Source organism: Rhinolophus sinicus, linkage group LG02 (genome assembly GCF_036562045.2).
Source record: "Rhinolophus sinicus isolate RSC01 linkage group LG02, ASM3656204v1, whole genome shotgun sequence".
NCBI classification, from domain to species: Eukaryota; Metazoa; Chordata; class Mammalia; order Chiroptera; family Rhinolophidae; genus Rhinolophus; species Rhinolophus sinicus.
Genome location: NC_133752.1, coordinates 195,632,253 through 195,649,255, shown reverse-complemented (window position 1 = coordinate 195,649,255; position 17,003 = coordinate 195,632,253). Strand labels below are relative to the sequence as shown.

Below are 17,003 nucleotides of genomic sequence, written 5' to 3'. Positions count from 1 at the left end.
GGAGTGTCCCAAGGTCATAGGGCCGGCAGCTTTGGTGTCATGAGGGCCCTCTTCCTGGTTCACAGCCGTCTTCTCCCTGTGTCCTCACGTGGCAGAAGGGGTGACGGAGTTCTGTGGGGTCTCATAAGGGCACTGATCCCATTTATGAGGTTTCCATCATGACCCAATCACCCCACAAAGGCCCCACCTTATACCATCACGTTGGGGATAGGATTTCAATTTACCGATTTGCGGGGACAAACACTCAGATCAGGCCATAGCAATTCCTAACCCAAAGTTTGATTTCCCAGCGTTGGTTCCATTTCAGAGCAGGACGTGGTGAAGATGGGGAGCCGAGGCCCATCCTAATGTTAAAACCAACGCCTGGGAGCCTCAGCCGTCAGGCAAGCCCTGAATCGGCTGCAATACTTTGATGGGGCCTCAGGGACTGGACTTACCACCATGCCTATTTCTTCATCCTTCATAGGGACAATCAGACCCTAACCGCTCTGGGGGGCTCCTGGCAGGCCCAGCAGGCTGGTGCAGGCGAGGTGCGGGGGCTCTACCGGCCAGCACAGTGATGCCCCCTGGTGGGTTTAGACGTTACAACAGGAAGGTTGAGGCCCCCCGACACCACAGCGGCCCTGGACCACACGCAGCTTCTCGCAGGAGCTGCCCAGCAAGGGGTTTTCCTGGGCCCCTGAGGACGATGCACACCCCAGGTCATTCAGCCTGCTCCCAGCTCACTTGACACCTGACTGCCCAGGATAGTCCAAGTGGGCACAGTGCAGTCACGGGTCAGAGAAACCCACGATCCCTGGATTATAGGTAAACGTGCTTTCCCCAATTCTAGATGCTCTTGCATCTGGTCAGTGAAAATCAGACAAACCCCAAGGAAGGCCATTGCAGTCGGCCTCCACCGTCCCAGCAGACCGGGTGGCCCGTTGCAGTAGAGACGGTTCTTACCCTCGAGATCCGTCTTTGTCATACTCATTTCACCCGAGTCGCTGTCTCCGTGTTAAGAATTCATCAGAAGCCAGAATTTGTGTCAGACATTGAGAGTCGACTGGAGCGTCCCAGCAGCAGTATTAACTGTACCAAAGTTCTACAGGGTGACAGAAGAAATCCAAAAGATAAAGCTTGAGATGCTGACGGTGAAATGAGAAAACGTCTTCAGTGAGGATCTGTGGCCACACCAACACGCCCAAACATGGCGGCTCTTTCACGGCGAGGTGTAGTCGTAGTAGAATCTCGGTACAGGGGAGGCAGGGTGTAGGGACAGGCCAGGGGAGCAGTTTCCAGGCTCAGCTTCACGTGGAAAGGTGCTGGCTTGGTTATTTGATGACCGTCAGCTGTAACCAGTTGGCCGTCAGCTGTAACTAATTGGCCATTAGCCACTATTGTTTCGCATATAACTGCCATAGCTAGCGAGGTCAGCAAGCCTGGATTGCAGATTGCAGACGGTGCAGCTCGTGTGGATCCTACTTCTGTGTCTTGCCCAGCCGCCAGCAAGAATATAGTGGTATGAACCCCCATCCATGGCTCCGTTGTTCCTTTTCGGCCTCACCGTATCCTGCGTTCACCTGCCAGGAGCGGGAGCTGAGACCCTGGATTACACTTGGCGCAGCAAGCAGGGTTCTCCCGGTCAGGTAACGGAGTCGTCTCCCCTGGGCAGGAGGACATGTGTCTCCCGCACAGTGTGTCTGTCGTTGCCCGGTGGCTGATGTTCTCTTGAGCTAGACGCCCTTGGAGGGATGGGAAGACGTGGACGGTTCTCAGACCAGCATAGGAAAAACCGTGCAGCTGCCAGAGAGCTGGAGCCCCGTGGAGGGGTGAGAAGACGTAGATGGTTCTCCAACCAGCACAGGCCAGGGAAAGCGAAGGTCATTGTGGCCTGTGGGCTGGGAATTGCTTGCTGAGGCAGCCCAGATGTGGGACTTGTCCCAAGAGGAAACGCTTGCGGAGTCCTCGGTGGAGGACGCCAGTGAGGTTAAGGTCGTCCCTCACCCCCTGGTTGGGGAGGACTTGGAGCCCTTGCCCTGCGGAGAGGGCACACACTGTGAGGCCAACGCACAGCCCTGGGGAATGACTGTGGACTATGGGGAATTGAATAAGGCGATGCCACCTGTGCACGCTGCGGTGCCTTCCATCCCTGCTTTGATGGACCGCTTGACTGTTTGCTTGGGAACGTACCACCATGTAGTGGAACTGGCGGCTATTTGCTTCCCGTGTCTTGACTGGCCGCCATCGAGACTACGATGCAGAAAGACCCATTGTGGGGATACTGGTGGATGTTTGCTTTTTGTATCTCGACCAGCTGCCATCGAGGATATGTAAGCACCTTGACTGTGAGCCACTATTGTTCTAGCACGGTGCCCTGAGAACCCTGGCTGTGCCCAGGAAGTCTGGCTGAGCCCAGAAAGACTGGCGGTACCCTGAGAACACTGGCTGTGCCCAGGAAGTCTGGTTGTGCCCAGAAAGACTGGGGGTACCCTGAGAAACCCTGGCTGTGCCCAGGAAGTCTGGTTGTGCCCAGAAAGACTGGCGGTGCCCTGAGAACCCTGGCTGTGCCCAGGAAGTCTGGTTGTGCCCAGAAAGACTGGCGGTACCCTGAGAAACCCTGGCTGTGCCCAGGAAGTCTGGCTGAGCCCAGAAAGACTGGCGGTACCCTGAGAAACCCTGGCTGTGCCCAGGAAGTCTGGTTGTGCCCAGAAAGACTGGCGGTGCCCTGAGAACCCTGGCTGTGCCCAGGAAGTCTGGTTGTGCCCAGAAAGACTGGCGGTGCCCTGAGAACCCTGGCTGTGCCCAGGAAGTCTGGTTGTGCCCAGAAAGACTGGCAGTGCCCTGAGAACCCTGGCTGTGCCCAGGAAGTCTGGTTGTGCCCAGAAAGACTGGGGGTACCCTGAGAAACCCTGGCTGTGCCCAGGAAGTCTGGTTGTGCCCAGAAAGACTGGCGGTGCCCTGAGAACCCTGGCTGTGCCCAGGAAGTCTGGCTGAGCCCAGAAAGACTGGCGGTACCCTGAGAACACTGGCTGTGCCCAGGAAGTCTGGTTATGCCCAGAAAGACTGGCAGTACCCTGAGAACACTGGCTGTGCCCAGGAAGTCTGGTTATGCCCAGAAAGACTGGCAGTACCCTGAGAACACTGGCTGTGCCCAGAAAGCCTGGCTGTGCCCAGGATATTTCATCCACCTCCAGGTTCCTCGCACAGGGCCTCTTGCAGAAGACACTTTCGCGTAGAATGTGAGGCAAGAGCCTGGAGGTGTAGAGACAGGGCCAGGAGAGTAGTTTCCAGGCTCTGGGCCTCACGTGGAAAGGTGCTGGCTTGGTTATTTGATGACCATCAGCTGTAACTAGTTGGCCATTAGCCACTATTGTTTTGTATATAGTAACTGCCTGTAGCGTTAGCAAGGGCAGATTGCAGTCAGCAAGCCGGTTAGCGGGTTGCCGATGGCGCATGAGGTGTGAATCCCACTTCCTGTGTCTTGCCTGGCTGCCAGCAAGAATACAGTGGTGTGAACCCCCTATCCGCGGCTCCGTTGTTCTTTTTCAGCCTCCACGTCCCCTGCGTTCACCGGCCAGGAGCCCTGCGTTCACCGGCCAGGAGCGGGAGCTGAGACCCTGCATTACACAGGGCTTCCTTCCACCTGCCACGTCCCAAGTGGCCAACCACAACCTGAAAGTGCTCAGCAAACCCCTGAGAGTCAACATGGCTTCCGTGACGACGACCCACCAGCCGAGTCCTCTGGCTGTGTGAGTGGCCTGCTCTTGCATCCACTGTGGCCAGTGGGCTGGAGAGGGAGGCAAACGCTCACATTTAAGACCTCCACTGCATGACGCAGCTCCAGGAGAAAGTGTGGCCCAGAAGGACTGGGTAAACCTGAGGTACAGATGTGCCTATTACACCAACGTGGAAATTGTCAGCTCCCTGGAGTCCCTAGTGCATGGTGACAGCTCAGAAAAGGCGAGAATGCTGACTGCAGAACGGGGAAAGCATCGCGAGAAAGCCAGCAAACAAAATGGCAAAATACCTCCTCCTCTCACCCATTTTTCCAGGCGTTTCTGTGGCCATGAGTGTTTTGGGGCCAGTACGAAGTCTGTGGCATGTTGCTAGAGATGGACAAACCCACAGGTGTGGGGTGGACAAAAACCAGCCTGCTGCCTGAACGTCATTCAGATCCCAGAAGTCGCACACGCACTGAAGTGCTACATAAGGCATCTGTCTGGCAGATACACCCGTGACACCCCGGCCATCTTGGAGAACTTTAGAAATAGTGCAGAGGCCCCCGTCTGGCTCCTCTGTTCTGATGATCCCCGGAAAAAGTGGGGAGCTGGCCGAGGGCTCAGCTAGATGCTCAGGGCTGCAAAGCTGCTAGTTTCCTACAGAGCACGATCTGGGCATCAAATTCCAGGGCGGGCAGGTGCAATGACAGCCCCTGAACATTCTCAGAAGAATGCAGTCAGCTGTCTCTGCTCATCGTCACCCTGTGCGTTTTGTAATTTGGGGTCATAATTGAATGTGAGGCTGGAAGAGGAAAAAGCAGGGTGAGAGTAGAGAGGCAGCAAAACTCAGCCACGGAAATGACTGACAGCTCTAAATATGAAAATCACGTCAATTCAAATGAACTTATTCAACAGCCGAAAGTAAAACAAGCAACAAAAAGCCCCGCAGGTCGGACCCGCGGTGGTCCTAGGAGGCTGTGGCACAGAACACAGCACAGGATGGGGACTGAGAGCAGGAAAGGAGGGCGTCATTCCAGCAGGAGCCTGCCTGTGGGCGAGGCCTCTGCCCAGCCTCACGTACTCCAAACAGCCGCCTGGAAAGGTCGTGGGTCACCCTATTCGAAGCCAGGGGTGACACCTGCAAACCTGGGCTGGCCTGGGGCAGCAAGGGGCTGCTGTCTACTGAGCTAGGACATGGCCCTTACTGCCTCTGACATCTCTTGCTGACTGGGTGATTATGGCGCTGCCCCAGGTGGGGTGAGGCGAGTTTGGCACAAGTCCCAGCACCCAAAAAGCAGGCTAGTCAGTGTCCCCAGCTCTGTGCCCAACCCCATTCTGGTGGAGGCCAGCTGAGCGCCCCGCCTCGGGCCCAGGCAGACTGTGGGCCCACACCCTTCGAGAGCCTGGGCTGAGCCTCTTGGAGATGTGGGAGACAGGCAGGCCCTCCTCCATCTGCTGAAACCCAAGGCCCTCTGACCTATGCCGGCCAGGCAGCACCACGAGCTACTGTGGGCTCCGGGGCAAAGCTGGGCCGCTCCACCCTGCGCAGCCCACCTCACCTCTTATGGGGCCTTGGGAAGGGTCCCCAGAAATGTGCAGCAGCCATGACCAGGTCCAGCCTCTTCTGGATGACGCAGCCCAGACAGATCCAGCCGGAGGATGAGCCCCTCCCCCCCAAGACTGGAGTCCCACCCAAGAAAAAGGCCACCGCCAGAAGGTTTAAAAACTTTATTAGGCTTATAAAATCCCACGTTCCGAGAGCGTGCCCCGAGCGGCGCAGAAAGCACAGGACGCTGTTTCTGGGTGGGGGCGCAGCCTGAAGCACTTCTAAAGCTGATGGCGACCCCCTGGAATGTGACCCAGACAGACGCACAGGTCTGGTGCCCAGGAACTCATGAGGGCCCCCACCACCAGCAACGCCTGCCTGGCAGCAGCCACGGTCCTCGGAGGGCGGGGCACCTCACTCCACAAGCCTTCGGCCACCACGCCGGCCATCGTTGTCCCGCCAGACACAGTAGTTGAGCGTGGCCGCAAAGGCCAGCCAGGCCAGGTATGGGTAGAGCAAGCGGGCAGCCGAAGGGCTCACCCGGTGCCAGGCCACGGCCGTGGCTGCTGCTACCCCACCCGTCAGCAGGAGGTCCACCAAGGCCTGTAGAGACATGGGGGAGGGAGGACGGGAGGCCTGAGGCTGGAGGTACCCACTCAGGTGTGTCCCAGCTATGCATCCAGCCACTGCACTCGAGGGAGGGCTTCACTCCACCCCTAAGTGACCCACCCAAGCCCCTCCCCAGTTCTCTGCCTCAGTTTCCCACTATACAAAATGGGAACAATCACCCCTGCCTGGCCCATGCCATGGTACCAGGTGTAATATGGGATTTCCTACAAAGTGCACCTAAACCCAAGCCAACAATTTCATCTGCTTCAATCAGAGCCCTGCCCTGCAGGAAAAGCAGCTGTGGGAGGCTCCATAGGAGGGCACTGGTCCCCTAAGTGCTTCTGAAGAGACGCTGACCACGAGCTGTTTGTTAGCCCTGCCCCCACCTTTACATCCTGACCCCATCCTGTATGTGATGTTCCATGTCCCCCAAGGGAGGCCCACCCTTCCACAAACCATGTCCATGAACCACGGAGACAGGCCAAGTCCACACTTACCAAACCCATTTGTCGGGTGCCAAAGAAGATAGGAGGCCATGCCCAGTTCAGGGTCAGCTGCCCAGCGTAGAGGCCCAAGGGAACCACAGCCTCCTCCGAGAAGCCCCCCAGTTCTTTCCAAACCATGTAGGACCCGTACCTGAAACAGAGGCCACCTGTCAGGGCACCAGCAGGGAGGATACCAGGAGCCTCCATGCTCACCTCTGGGATGACATAGTGATGGCTCAGGCATGCCCTGCCACTGACTGCTGTGTGACCTCAGGGAATTTGCTGGACCTCTCTGGGCCTTCATTTCTCACAGGGTTGCTATGGGGATTCAAGTTAACACACTGGCAGTGCTTAGGATGGTGCCTGGCACATGGGACACTCAATAAATATTTACCATTATCATCATCATCATCAGTGCTGTGAAGAGGGAAACACATGAGGCGCTAACCTAGCCAAGGGCTGGGCCTTACAGGATGAGTGGGAGTTTGCTGGGGGCAGGGGAACAAGGATATGCCAAGGCTTAAAGGCAGGTGTGAGACCCCGAGTCAGCCTATGTGACTGCAAGTTGAGGTCTCCGGGGCACCGGAGAGGTGAAGCTGAAGAGGCAGATGGGGACCTGGTCATGGGGACTCTTAGATCTACAAGTGATACAATAATACCAGCAATCCTAACAGCTAATGCCCTTTAACACATACACACCCAGGCAGTGCTCTAGCCTGGCAAGCATTAACTCATTTCATCCTCATGATAATGCTGAGATGGGCAGAATTATCACCCCCATTTTACAGATGAGGAAACTGAGGCACAGAGACGTAAAGTGACTGTCTAAGATCCCTGACAGGCAATTGTCAGGTCAAGTCAGGATTTCAACCCAAGTGACCAGGGCCAGAGCCCCGGACTCCTTACTCTGTGAGAGGTTTGACTTTATCAGGGCCAAAAGGAGCCTCCAGGAAAGAAGCTGGGGCCACATTTGTGCCTTATCAGGACCTTGATGGTACAACGCCAAGCGTTAGTGGGGAAGCCTGGGGTCTGATGCAAATTGTAACAGAAACAGGTGTCTGGGCCAGAATGGGGGAGGAGAAAGCAGGATGCAAGAAGTGCTGGGAGCCTAACTGGGCAGGGGCTGGGCCTGGCCGGGGGTGGGGCCCAGGTGACACCCAGGTCTCACAGACCACCTCCCATCCGAACCCCAGGGCACCGGCCTGGCCTCTGCCACCTGCCCCTCAGGTGTCTGGCACCTCTGGCCCCACCCTGCACGGGGCTGGCACAGAACCAGGATGCAGAGAACATTCCAGAAGGAGGGCAGGAAGCTGACCTCACCTCCTGAGTGCGCTTCCCACTGGCGCCACCAGGGGGCGCGCCCCCATGCAGTACTTCTTTCACCATAGCAATGCCCGGGTCTAGTCCAGGGGCTCCTGCAGGGTTCCTACTCTCTAGCCCTGTGTCCTTGGGAGGTCTCTTGCTAAAAGTGGGGCCATGAAGATTACCCCGATACAGCCTGGCACTGAGCAGGTGCTCAACAAATGGCAGCTACTAGTATTGCTGCTGTTGTCACTGCTGTTGATCTTGGAAGCATCCATGAGGCCCACGTCTGAACTTTGCACACTGAGCCAGTCTCACCCTGGAGTTGTGAAAACAGCCAGGATGCCAGGATGGGGTTGAGCCATCCGGCCCGCCCCTCCCAGGAGGCCCTGGAGGAGAAAGTTTGGTGGTGCAATCAACAGGTCCTACAGCTTTCTCCACCCTTACTTGACAAACAAGCCCAGAAAAGGTGGCTACCCAGGGGGCACTGAACTGTTAAAACCCTGGAGGAGAAGCTCTGCCTGGCCCCACCCCGCCTGCTCCAACTCGAGGACAGGCACAGCGTTGAGGCCAGTGCCCAGGCCCACCTACCCCATGGCCGAGTAGAGGGTGCCCCAGATGGGGCCCAGCGTCCAGCGGGGTGGATGCCACGAGGGCTTCTGAAGGCTGGCATACCAGCGGAGGCCCTCTCCGCGGACATGGTAGGAGGCCAGGTAGGCCCCCAGGCTGGGAGCCAGTGTGAAGCCCACGGCGGGCACCCAGGGCGGGGCCATCACTGCTGCTGCTGTTCCAGGAAGCTTCTGAAAGAGAAGACAGTGCTGGGGTGGGAGGCGGGCACTCCAGGGCAGGGCCAGGCCTCACAGAGCATTTTCCAAGGACCCACTGTGGGCAGACCTGCGGTTAGGCCTACTGTGTCCTGTCACACAAGTCCTGGGGCGGATCTGTTACCAGTCCCTCATCACTCACTGGTCAGTCAATTGACCGAAGGACCAGGAGGGGCGGAAAAGATGAGTGAGGCAGGCAGGGGGCTGGGTCCACACCGGCAGCCCCTGCCATCCCGGCCCCAGGGCTCCAGTGAACACACTTCCATTCAAACTCCCGCTCCCACCCAGAAGGCCCTGACTGCAGGAGCCTCTCAGGTGCCCTTGCCCCACTGTTGGTTCCACTTCAGCTCCTGCCGCAGCTACCAGGGTCCTGTGCTCTCACCCTCACAGATGACCTTGGGTTTCCTGGCAAGTGACTCCTCTCTGCCACCTCACTCCAGGCCAGTTTGGGTCCCCTCCACCAAGCAGGCTTCCCAGCCCTTCCTCCCCAGGCCAAGTGCTGGCTGGGGGCTCTGCGAGGCCTGTATTAGTCCACACCCTGCGCTTTATGTTCTAGAACTTCTCATTCATTCATTCCGTAGACAGCTGGTGGTAGACAGAGCTCCCCACTGTGGCCTCAGGCAAATACTTCAAATCTCTGGGCCGGCCTGTTCCCACTTCTATAAAATGGGTTATCAGTGTTGCAGACCTCGGCCCAGCCCAGTGTGGGGAATGTCTCTGCATACAGGTGTTACACCGCCCACCCACACACAGGCCCACCCTAAAATCACCTTCCCTTCCTCTGTGTTCCAGAAAGGGAAAGCAGCCTGCCTGGGGTCACACAACTCTCTGGGGCCAGGCTTTGTCTGGGTCAAAAAGCTGCCCCCACACTGACACCCAGGACCACTGAGGTGGTGGGTGGAAAGGGACAGGAGTTAGCAACTGTTCAAGGCAGGTGAGGTCCCCTTAGCAGCACTGAGAGGGTGGCAGGGCTCAGGGCAAGGAAAACCCATCTCAGGTCTGGTACCTGCCACCTCCAGAGCTGGGGACCCAGGCTCAGGCTTCTCCATTATGCTCGTCAGCTATGTCCCCTGGCCCAGCAGCCTCAAGGTCTGCGCTGAGGACCTACTAGGTGCCCAGCAGCATGGCAGGCTCCTGGCAAGCTGAGTTGCTCATTGGAGCTAAGAGTCCAGAGAGACAGCGAGGGGGCCCCAGGCTGGGCATCTGTAGCCAGCTCGGCCTGGACCTGCTGTGAGACCCGAAGCCTGTCAGCATCCTTGACTGGGCTTCAGCTTCCCCGACACAAAATGAGCGGCTGAGCTCCCACTGACACACTGATCTTAGTTGGAAAATCTGGGGGTATCTGTTTGCCTGAGTTAAGAAGCCACACATAGGATTCCGTTCAGCAAATTTGCAGCACAACCTGCTAGAGCAGGGGCTGGGGATGCAGGGTGGACGGAGCGGGAGAGGCCCATAGAAGGGCACAGACCTCAGAAAGGGCACCGTGCCCTGGGACATGGGAGAAGATGGTGCTGGCAGAACAGGGAACACTTTCTCCACAGGGACACAGGAGGGGGACACAGTGGGGTGGAGAGAATGACAAGGCAGGCAAGTGCGGTGGGGGGAGCAGGTGCAGGGGAGAGGTCCTGCTCCATCTGGAGGCCCTGGGGAGCCATTGGGGCTTCAGAGCACAGGGCAAAGCCTGCCCCGGGGCTCCATGGAGCCCCCTGAAATGCAGAAACAAACAGTGTCCACACCGGACTGTTTGAGGCTGAACAAGCCCCAAATCCAGCTGGTGAGGGCTCTTAAATAATGTGACAATTGTTCTCAACTAACGTGAAGTGAAGAAAGTGGAATATCAAATTGAATAATAGAGAATAATCCTAATGTTAACAAAAAAAATAGGTAACATAACATGCACTGTAAATACTGTAACAAATGCAGGAAGATGTTAGCAGTCGTCACAATCATAAAGCCAACATTTGCGGAGAACGCTGTAAACCCCGCCCAGGCAGGGCCCCAGCCTGAACATCCTCCCCTGCAAGGGAGCTGCACATTTTCTCCCACCTGCCGGAGCACAGCACTGGAGGCATTTGCCTAGGGCCCCTCTGCAAACTGGTAGCTGGGGATTCTACTCAGGGCACGGTGTATAATGGCTACATTCATTACGCCTCTATCATTTTCCAGAATGTCTCTGATGAACATTTTAAAAGAAAAAAATCAGAGTGTTGGGCATCCAGCAGATTCTGGCTCTGCCATCTAGTGCCTCATTCCTCCATCCCTGGGCCTCAGTTTTCCCACCTGTTGAGTGGGGATAGTTACCCCATCCCCCACGACCCTGCACAGATGAACTGTGACAATGAACATTGCTGGGGGCTGGGCATATGAAACAGGGCCCGAGCAGTAAATGTCCCTGTGCCTCTCTCTCCCCTCCCTTTTCTCCTCCCTCCCTCCCTCCTTCTGGCTTCCAGGGGCCAGAGTACCACCTGCCCCAGGGCCAGGACAGCACTGGCCTTGGGCTGCTGTCAGGTGGATATGAGCTCTGGACCCAGAGACCAGGGACCTGGCCACTACCGTGTCACCTCGGGTGAGCCTATGCCACCTCATCCTGATTTTCAATCTATGCAATGGGGGACATAACCCCTGCTGGGCCTGTTTAATAAATGTGGCGAACCCACAGCAAAGTAACAGTATTCAGGCAACCATAACGAGCTGTGTTCAGCTTGCTAGGCCTCCCCTGGAACATGACATGGGCTAGGCAGGTGGAAGGCCTTCACACCCTGCTGACCCCACATAAATAGGAAAACCGAGGCCTGAAAACTGAGGTCAGGGGCTACGGAGTTAGGCACTGAGCTGGGCCAGACCTCAGGTCTTCTCAGGTGACCCTACGAGCCCTTTCCTAGGACAGCCCCAGTTCACGCCCATTTAGTCTCAAACTTATGGCCCTTCTCACTCTCAGAAGTGTCCCTTTTTCAAGTGGTCAAGGTTAATGCCACCAGCTTAAGACACGTGGGCATCGTGAACCCGATACAATTCACGGAAGTGGACACACCTGCTATGGTATTCTTGCCCGAAATGCAAATCCCAGCCTCACCATGAGAAAATCCTCAGACAATCCCAGGTGGAGGAACATTTTTCAAAATAACTGACCGGTACTCTAGCCCACTTCAAACGTGTCAAGGTCATGAAAGACAAGGAAGGACCAAGGGAAATATCACCAACTGCAGAAGACGAAAGAGAAATAACTAAACACACTATGACATCCCGGGTCCGGTCCTGGAGCAGACGAGACACACTAGGGCGGAAACAGAGAACTCCAGCGAGGTCTGTGGTTACAGGAACTGTGTCCATTTCCTGGTTTTGACCATGAAGGGTATGTGGGAGCTCGCTGTATACTTCTGGAACTTTTCTGTAAGTCTAAAACTAGTTCAAACTTCAACATTAAAAAAGAAGTATCCCAGTTTGCACAAGAGCTTGCACAGTCGCCTGCTTACGCTCAGTATTTGTTACAGCGTCCACACGGGAACCCCCAGGCCCAGACCCTGCTCTCCCTTCCCCCGGGGCCTCCACTTCCTCCACCTCACTCCTGCTAAAGACCCTCAGTGGCTCCTGTCCAGTTTTGTTCTATTTTTTTTAATTGAGGTGAAATTCACAGAATGTGAAATTAACCATTTTAAAGTGCACAATTCAGTGGCATTTAGTGCTGTCCCCATGTTGGACAATCACCGATATCAAGTTCTAAAACATTTCATCCCCCCAAGAGAGCCTCTGTACCCAAGAGCAGCCCCTTCTCCCTCCTCCTCCCCCAGCCCCAGGGACCCCCCTCTGCTATCGGCCTGTACAGATTTACCTTTTCTGGATGTTTCATGTGAATGGCATCCTGGCTTCTTTCACTGACCATGTGTTTGAGGTTCACCACGTCACACTATGTGTCTATACTTCTCCCCAAGGCTTTTTGAGCAGGGGTGTTCATGTCACCCTGCCACAGCACCCGGCCAGCGCTCAGGCAACCCTCACATAGTACTAACCTGACGCGCCAGCTGACCAGGCTCTAGAGCCCACAGTCCAGGTCCTCGGCGGTGCAGAACAGAGGCCCTCCAGGGGGTGGTGGGCCTCAGTGACAGAGCGGGATCTGAGCCCCACGCTCCTGTCCCCACCCAGGCTGCCCCTTTGAGGGCCTGGCTGTGTTTATGTGCCACTGGGCCTGGAGGATCAGAGGGTCAGAAAACAGGGAGGCCAGATGCCCCATGTGGAGAGAGCCAGGCAAGGAACTTCCTGTGGCCTCTTGGGGACTGCCCAGCTCCTGACTCACTCTAGGGGGGAACCCACCAAGCTGAGTCATGCTGGGCCGGGCTGGGCAGGGCGGCTGGCCCAGGCAAGCCTGACACAGACCCACTCTGGAAGGGAGCACCGGGAGGGTCCGGGAGGGCCAGGTGGTACCCATGGTCAAGAAGGGTCTCAGGACTCAGGCAGAGGGACAAAGCCACCCACCTGCCCTTTATTTCTATCTCTGTCAGAAAGTGACTAAGAACCCAAACTTTGGCTTGCCTCCAATTTGCTTGGTGACCCCAGGCCAACGCTCTTCTCGGGGCCTCAGTTTCCCTATCAGGTGGTTATAACCTGCCCTGCCTGCTTCATGGGGCCGTGAGGAGGCTCCAGTGAGGACCAGATGAGTGAGGGGCTGTGGGTGTGAGTTGTGAGGGCCACTCACCCCATTTCCTCCAGGGAAAGAAGTGGCCCAGTGGCACAGATCCCAGGCTGAGGAAATGTCAAAGGTCAACTGGGCACTGAGTGGGTGAAGATATTCAGAGAAGGCCCTGCCCTCAAGGCCGGGGGCCACTCACAGAGCAACGTACAGGGCTGAGGGCCTGGGGTCAGGAGAAGGTTCTAGGGATCCAGGGAATGAGCGGCAGGGGGTGCTGAGTGCAGGGCATGCTGCAGGCCAGGTTGGGCGTCCTAATGGTCCTTACTTCACTTACTCTTCACAGCGGCTGCAGGGGAGGGGATCAGCTGCTTCTCTCCGGGCCCTGAGCCACGTGGCCTTGGCCTCCCCAGTAGACGCGGTACTATTCCCACTGTCCAGACGAGGAAACTGAACACTGGGAGTCACAGAACTCCCAGGTCTGTGTAGCTCTGCAGCCCACACCACCACCCCTGCCCCCTGAGGAGGGGGTCTGCCGGCCTCAGATCTGGGCCACACAGCCACTCACCAGGGCTGTGTCACCTCCCCTCTCTCAGCCAACTTCGCATCCCAACATGGCACTTAGAGCCTGCCCCAGAAGTTTGCAGGGCGGAGGGTGGGCTTGGGCCACAGGCTGCTCCCACCCCGCCTTGGCCTTTCCACCCTCTGCCCAGTGCCAGAAGGTTCTCTCAGGGCCAACAGCCTCACTCTTTCAAGCCCCAGGGCCAATATTCCAGCCTCTACAGGGCAGCAGTGCAGTTATAGGATCTGAGCCCTCCCTGTGGGGGGAGGGGAAAAAAGAGGGGAGAAGGGGGTAGGACCTCCCAAGCTAGTGATGCTGCTTCACTCCTGGCCTTAGGACCTCACCTCCCTGCCTCTGTGTCCCCATCTGTTCAAGTGGGGCTGAGCCATGGGTCTCTGGGGGATCCTTCAGTTCTCTGAGGCCTCCCTACGGGTGACCCTCCATATAGAAGGTGACAAATTGCTGCCCAGAAACAGCACAAAGGGTTTTGCCCTTTCTCTGCTCACTCCTGTCCCAGCTGTACCCAGTCCTTTGGGCCTTATCCCTGGAAGCCTGTTTACTGACTCACAGCAATTCTTCGTCATAAACTTTGTGAAACTTCTTTACTATGCAAGTGTCCAATATAACAGACAACCGGTCTGGAAGGATCCACATCCAATGGGTCACCCAGGAGGTCGGGCTGGGGTGACAAGGGGGAATCTGCTTTATCAAGCATGACCTTTTTAAAGGGAGAGCACATCCAGGCATTGCTTGCACAATCAAAAGTAAGTAAAATAAAATGCAAACAAAAGAAATTTAGATTCAAAAATAAAATAATGAAAAAGCAAAAATGTACATAGTAAAAAGTGGCTCCCTCCCTATCAGCCCAGGCCCTGCCCCCGCAGCGGCCCACTGTGAGGCTTTGGGATCAGACCCCACTCATTCAAACCCTGGACAATGGTTCCTGGATGAGGCTGTTTCCCCCAGTTCAAAGGGCTCCCTTGGGGGCCCAGGACTACCTATGAGGTTTCCTCTGGGAGCCTTCGGGGGACTGAGGAAGAGGCCTGCTACCCTCCACCCTCCTCAGTGCCTTTCACGGCCAGTGGACAAGCGCTGTTGCCCCCAAGGAGCTGCGCCTGCCTCCTGCCCCTGCGGGGGCCACACTCCACCCCACAGAGACACCCGGCCCTCCGCCCAGTGTGCCAGCAGCTCTGGGCAGGTGCTCTTGTACACTGCCTTCTCTGACATCCTCTCCTTACCCATGACCCAAGGAACAGTCTCAGGCCCTTATCTCTGAGCTCAAGTTCTGCTCCTCCTGCTGTCATCCTAGAGCAGCTGGTACCAGGTATCACCATACCTTAGCAGGCCAGCCAGAGAGGCTCCCGGCCAATAACAGGCCCCCGGGCATCTGCCAGGCTGACCCCAGCACTCAGCAGTGTGTACACTGGAAGCCCCACGACCCTTCCCTCCTGGGATCTCGGATCCTTTGCAGGAGAGGCAGGGGACAGACAGGTCCCACACCAGGCTCCTGTCCAGGCCACAGCTCACCTGAGCACTGACTGGCCTGGGAAGCAGGGACGCGGCCCTAAAGCCCGTGGGGGCCGTACCTGACTTTGGGCAAATAACCTCCCCAATCTGGCCTGAGTTTCCTCCCCTAGAAATGAGGTGTTTCAAGTGGATCAGGAGACCGAGGTCTCCCGGGCATTTTAGGATCCTCAAAGTACCCGGCTCGGCCACTCCCGCCCTCCCCTGCCTCGGCTTGCTTCTAAGCAGGAATGGGCAGGAGAGGGGGGGGTCGGCCCCAGCCCCGCCCAGGCGGCTCCGCTTCCCGCGGCGCCCAGCAGAGGAGCGAGGAGGGACAGGGCGGAGGTGGGGCGGGGCGGGGCGGGGCAGGGCTGCCCAAGTCCCCTCCTTCCCACTCCCACCCCCCCACTCCCACCCCCACCCCCGCCTCCGCCTCCGCCTCCGCCTGCGGTCTTTCTCTCTGCGGCGGGAATCCGGCCGCGCAGGAACGCGGACCTGGGAGCTCTGGACCCGGGCCGCCCGCCACCCCCTTTGGCTGACCCGGCAGCCTAGTACAGCCTCGCGGCCGCCCTTCGGGTCCCCGCCCCGCGGCTCCAGCCTGCCACCTCCGGCCTCAGTTTCCCCTCGGGCCCTGCGCCAGCGGGCAGGCACTGTTGGCGGTTCTACCCGCGCGGAGGCCCTTGTTCGCTGCCCCCTCGGCGCCCCGTCCCCACTCACCAGCAAAGAGGACTCACTCCGGGAAGGGCTCTACGCGGCGGGAGGTGGCAGCCGAAGTCCCAGGCCCACCCCGCCCCGCCCCGACAGCAAAGCCCCGCCCGGCCGCCGCCCAGGCCACGGCCCCGCCCGGCTTGGCTGGAAGCCCGGGCCGCGCTTGCCCGCGGGACTGGGAGTTCACTTCGCTCCTTCACGCCTCCAGCGAGACACGCTCTGCCTTCCCCGCGCAAGCCCGTGTCCCCCTCCGCCACTTCTCCCCACCGTGACCTTCGCGCTCAGAGCAGACCCCACGCCGCGTTCCAGTTGTGTCCGCAGGCAGGTTGCTTCTCTTCTTGAGCTTCACTTTTCCCATCTGTAAAATGGGTCAACAGAGAGCGAGCTCAGAGAGAGAAATTACGTGATGGCAAAGCCCTGAACATCATCAGACACAACAGCCTGCCCCCCCCCCATCTCCAGAAGAGCACCCTAGTTCCTTTAGCTGTTGCCCCAGGGCACCGAGGCAGCACTGCACTCTTTGCCCTGCTTCTGCCACTCCGTGGCTGGTTTTTCCGTCTCCATCTCATCTATAAAATGGGCACATCATCGTGGGACTAATTAGGATGCCCCACGGTAATACAGGCAGAACGTGGCGCTCAGTGAGTGGAGGCTGCAACGATCACAGCCAAGAGGTGCCTCATGGGACCGGCGTGCCCAGCCGCAGGCCTTAAGCTCCTCCCCTCCTCATCTATTTGCTGCTTTATTACTGCAGCCCAGGGCCTGTCCCTGCCATCTTCGGAGGACTTGATCTGGCAGGGCGCTTAACCTACAGGAGCCATAATTGCCCAGACTGTCCTCTGGGGGCAACGTGAACTGCAACTACTTTTCCCCAGGCACAGTGGTCTGGAGCCTCCAGGACTGTCTCCTGTCCCTAGGCCCTGGCATTTTTGCCCCCATGGGCCCCTTCCACCTTTAACCGCATTGGTATAAGGAGAAGTATAATCCAGCCTGGTTTCTAACCATCTTTTTCTTCTGATTTTAAAAGAAATTAAAACATTTTCCCAGGTCCCTCAAAATATGGTGGCCCCAGGCACTGTGCCTCTGTTCCTAATGAAAGCAGTCTGGCCACGCCTCCCTAGCGCTGCCAGCCCTCATCTTCT

General features: G+C 57.5%; 1 protein-coding gene across 2 annotated transcripts; it reads right to left on the bottom strand.

The window, feature by feature from the left end:
- Nucleotides 1-5,414: 5,414 nt before the first annotated feature.
- TSPO (translocator protein) lies at nt 5,415-16,025 on the bottom strand. Of its 2 annotated transcripts, none has more exons than XM_074326505.1 (4): nt 15,871-16,025; nt 8,235-8,443; nt 6,354-6,492; nt 5,415-5,850 (listed from the first exon to the last, which is right to left on the bottom strand). In XM_074326505.1, the coding sequence occupies exons 2-4, from the start codon at nt 8,414-8,416 to the stop codon at nt 5,662-5,664; spliced, it is 510 nt and encodes a 169-aa protein (XP_074182606.1). In that variant the 5' UTR covers nt 8,417-8,443; nt 15,871-16,025; the 3' UTR covers nt 5,415-5,661. The 2 variants fall into 2 exon arrangements, with proteins under 2 accessions (XP_074182606.1, XP_074182607.1); XM_074326506.1 differs by having other exon boundaries at nt 8,235-8,440; nt 15,871-16,007.
- Nucleotides 16,026-17,003: the final 978 nt, after the last annotated feature.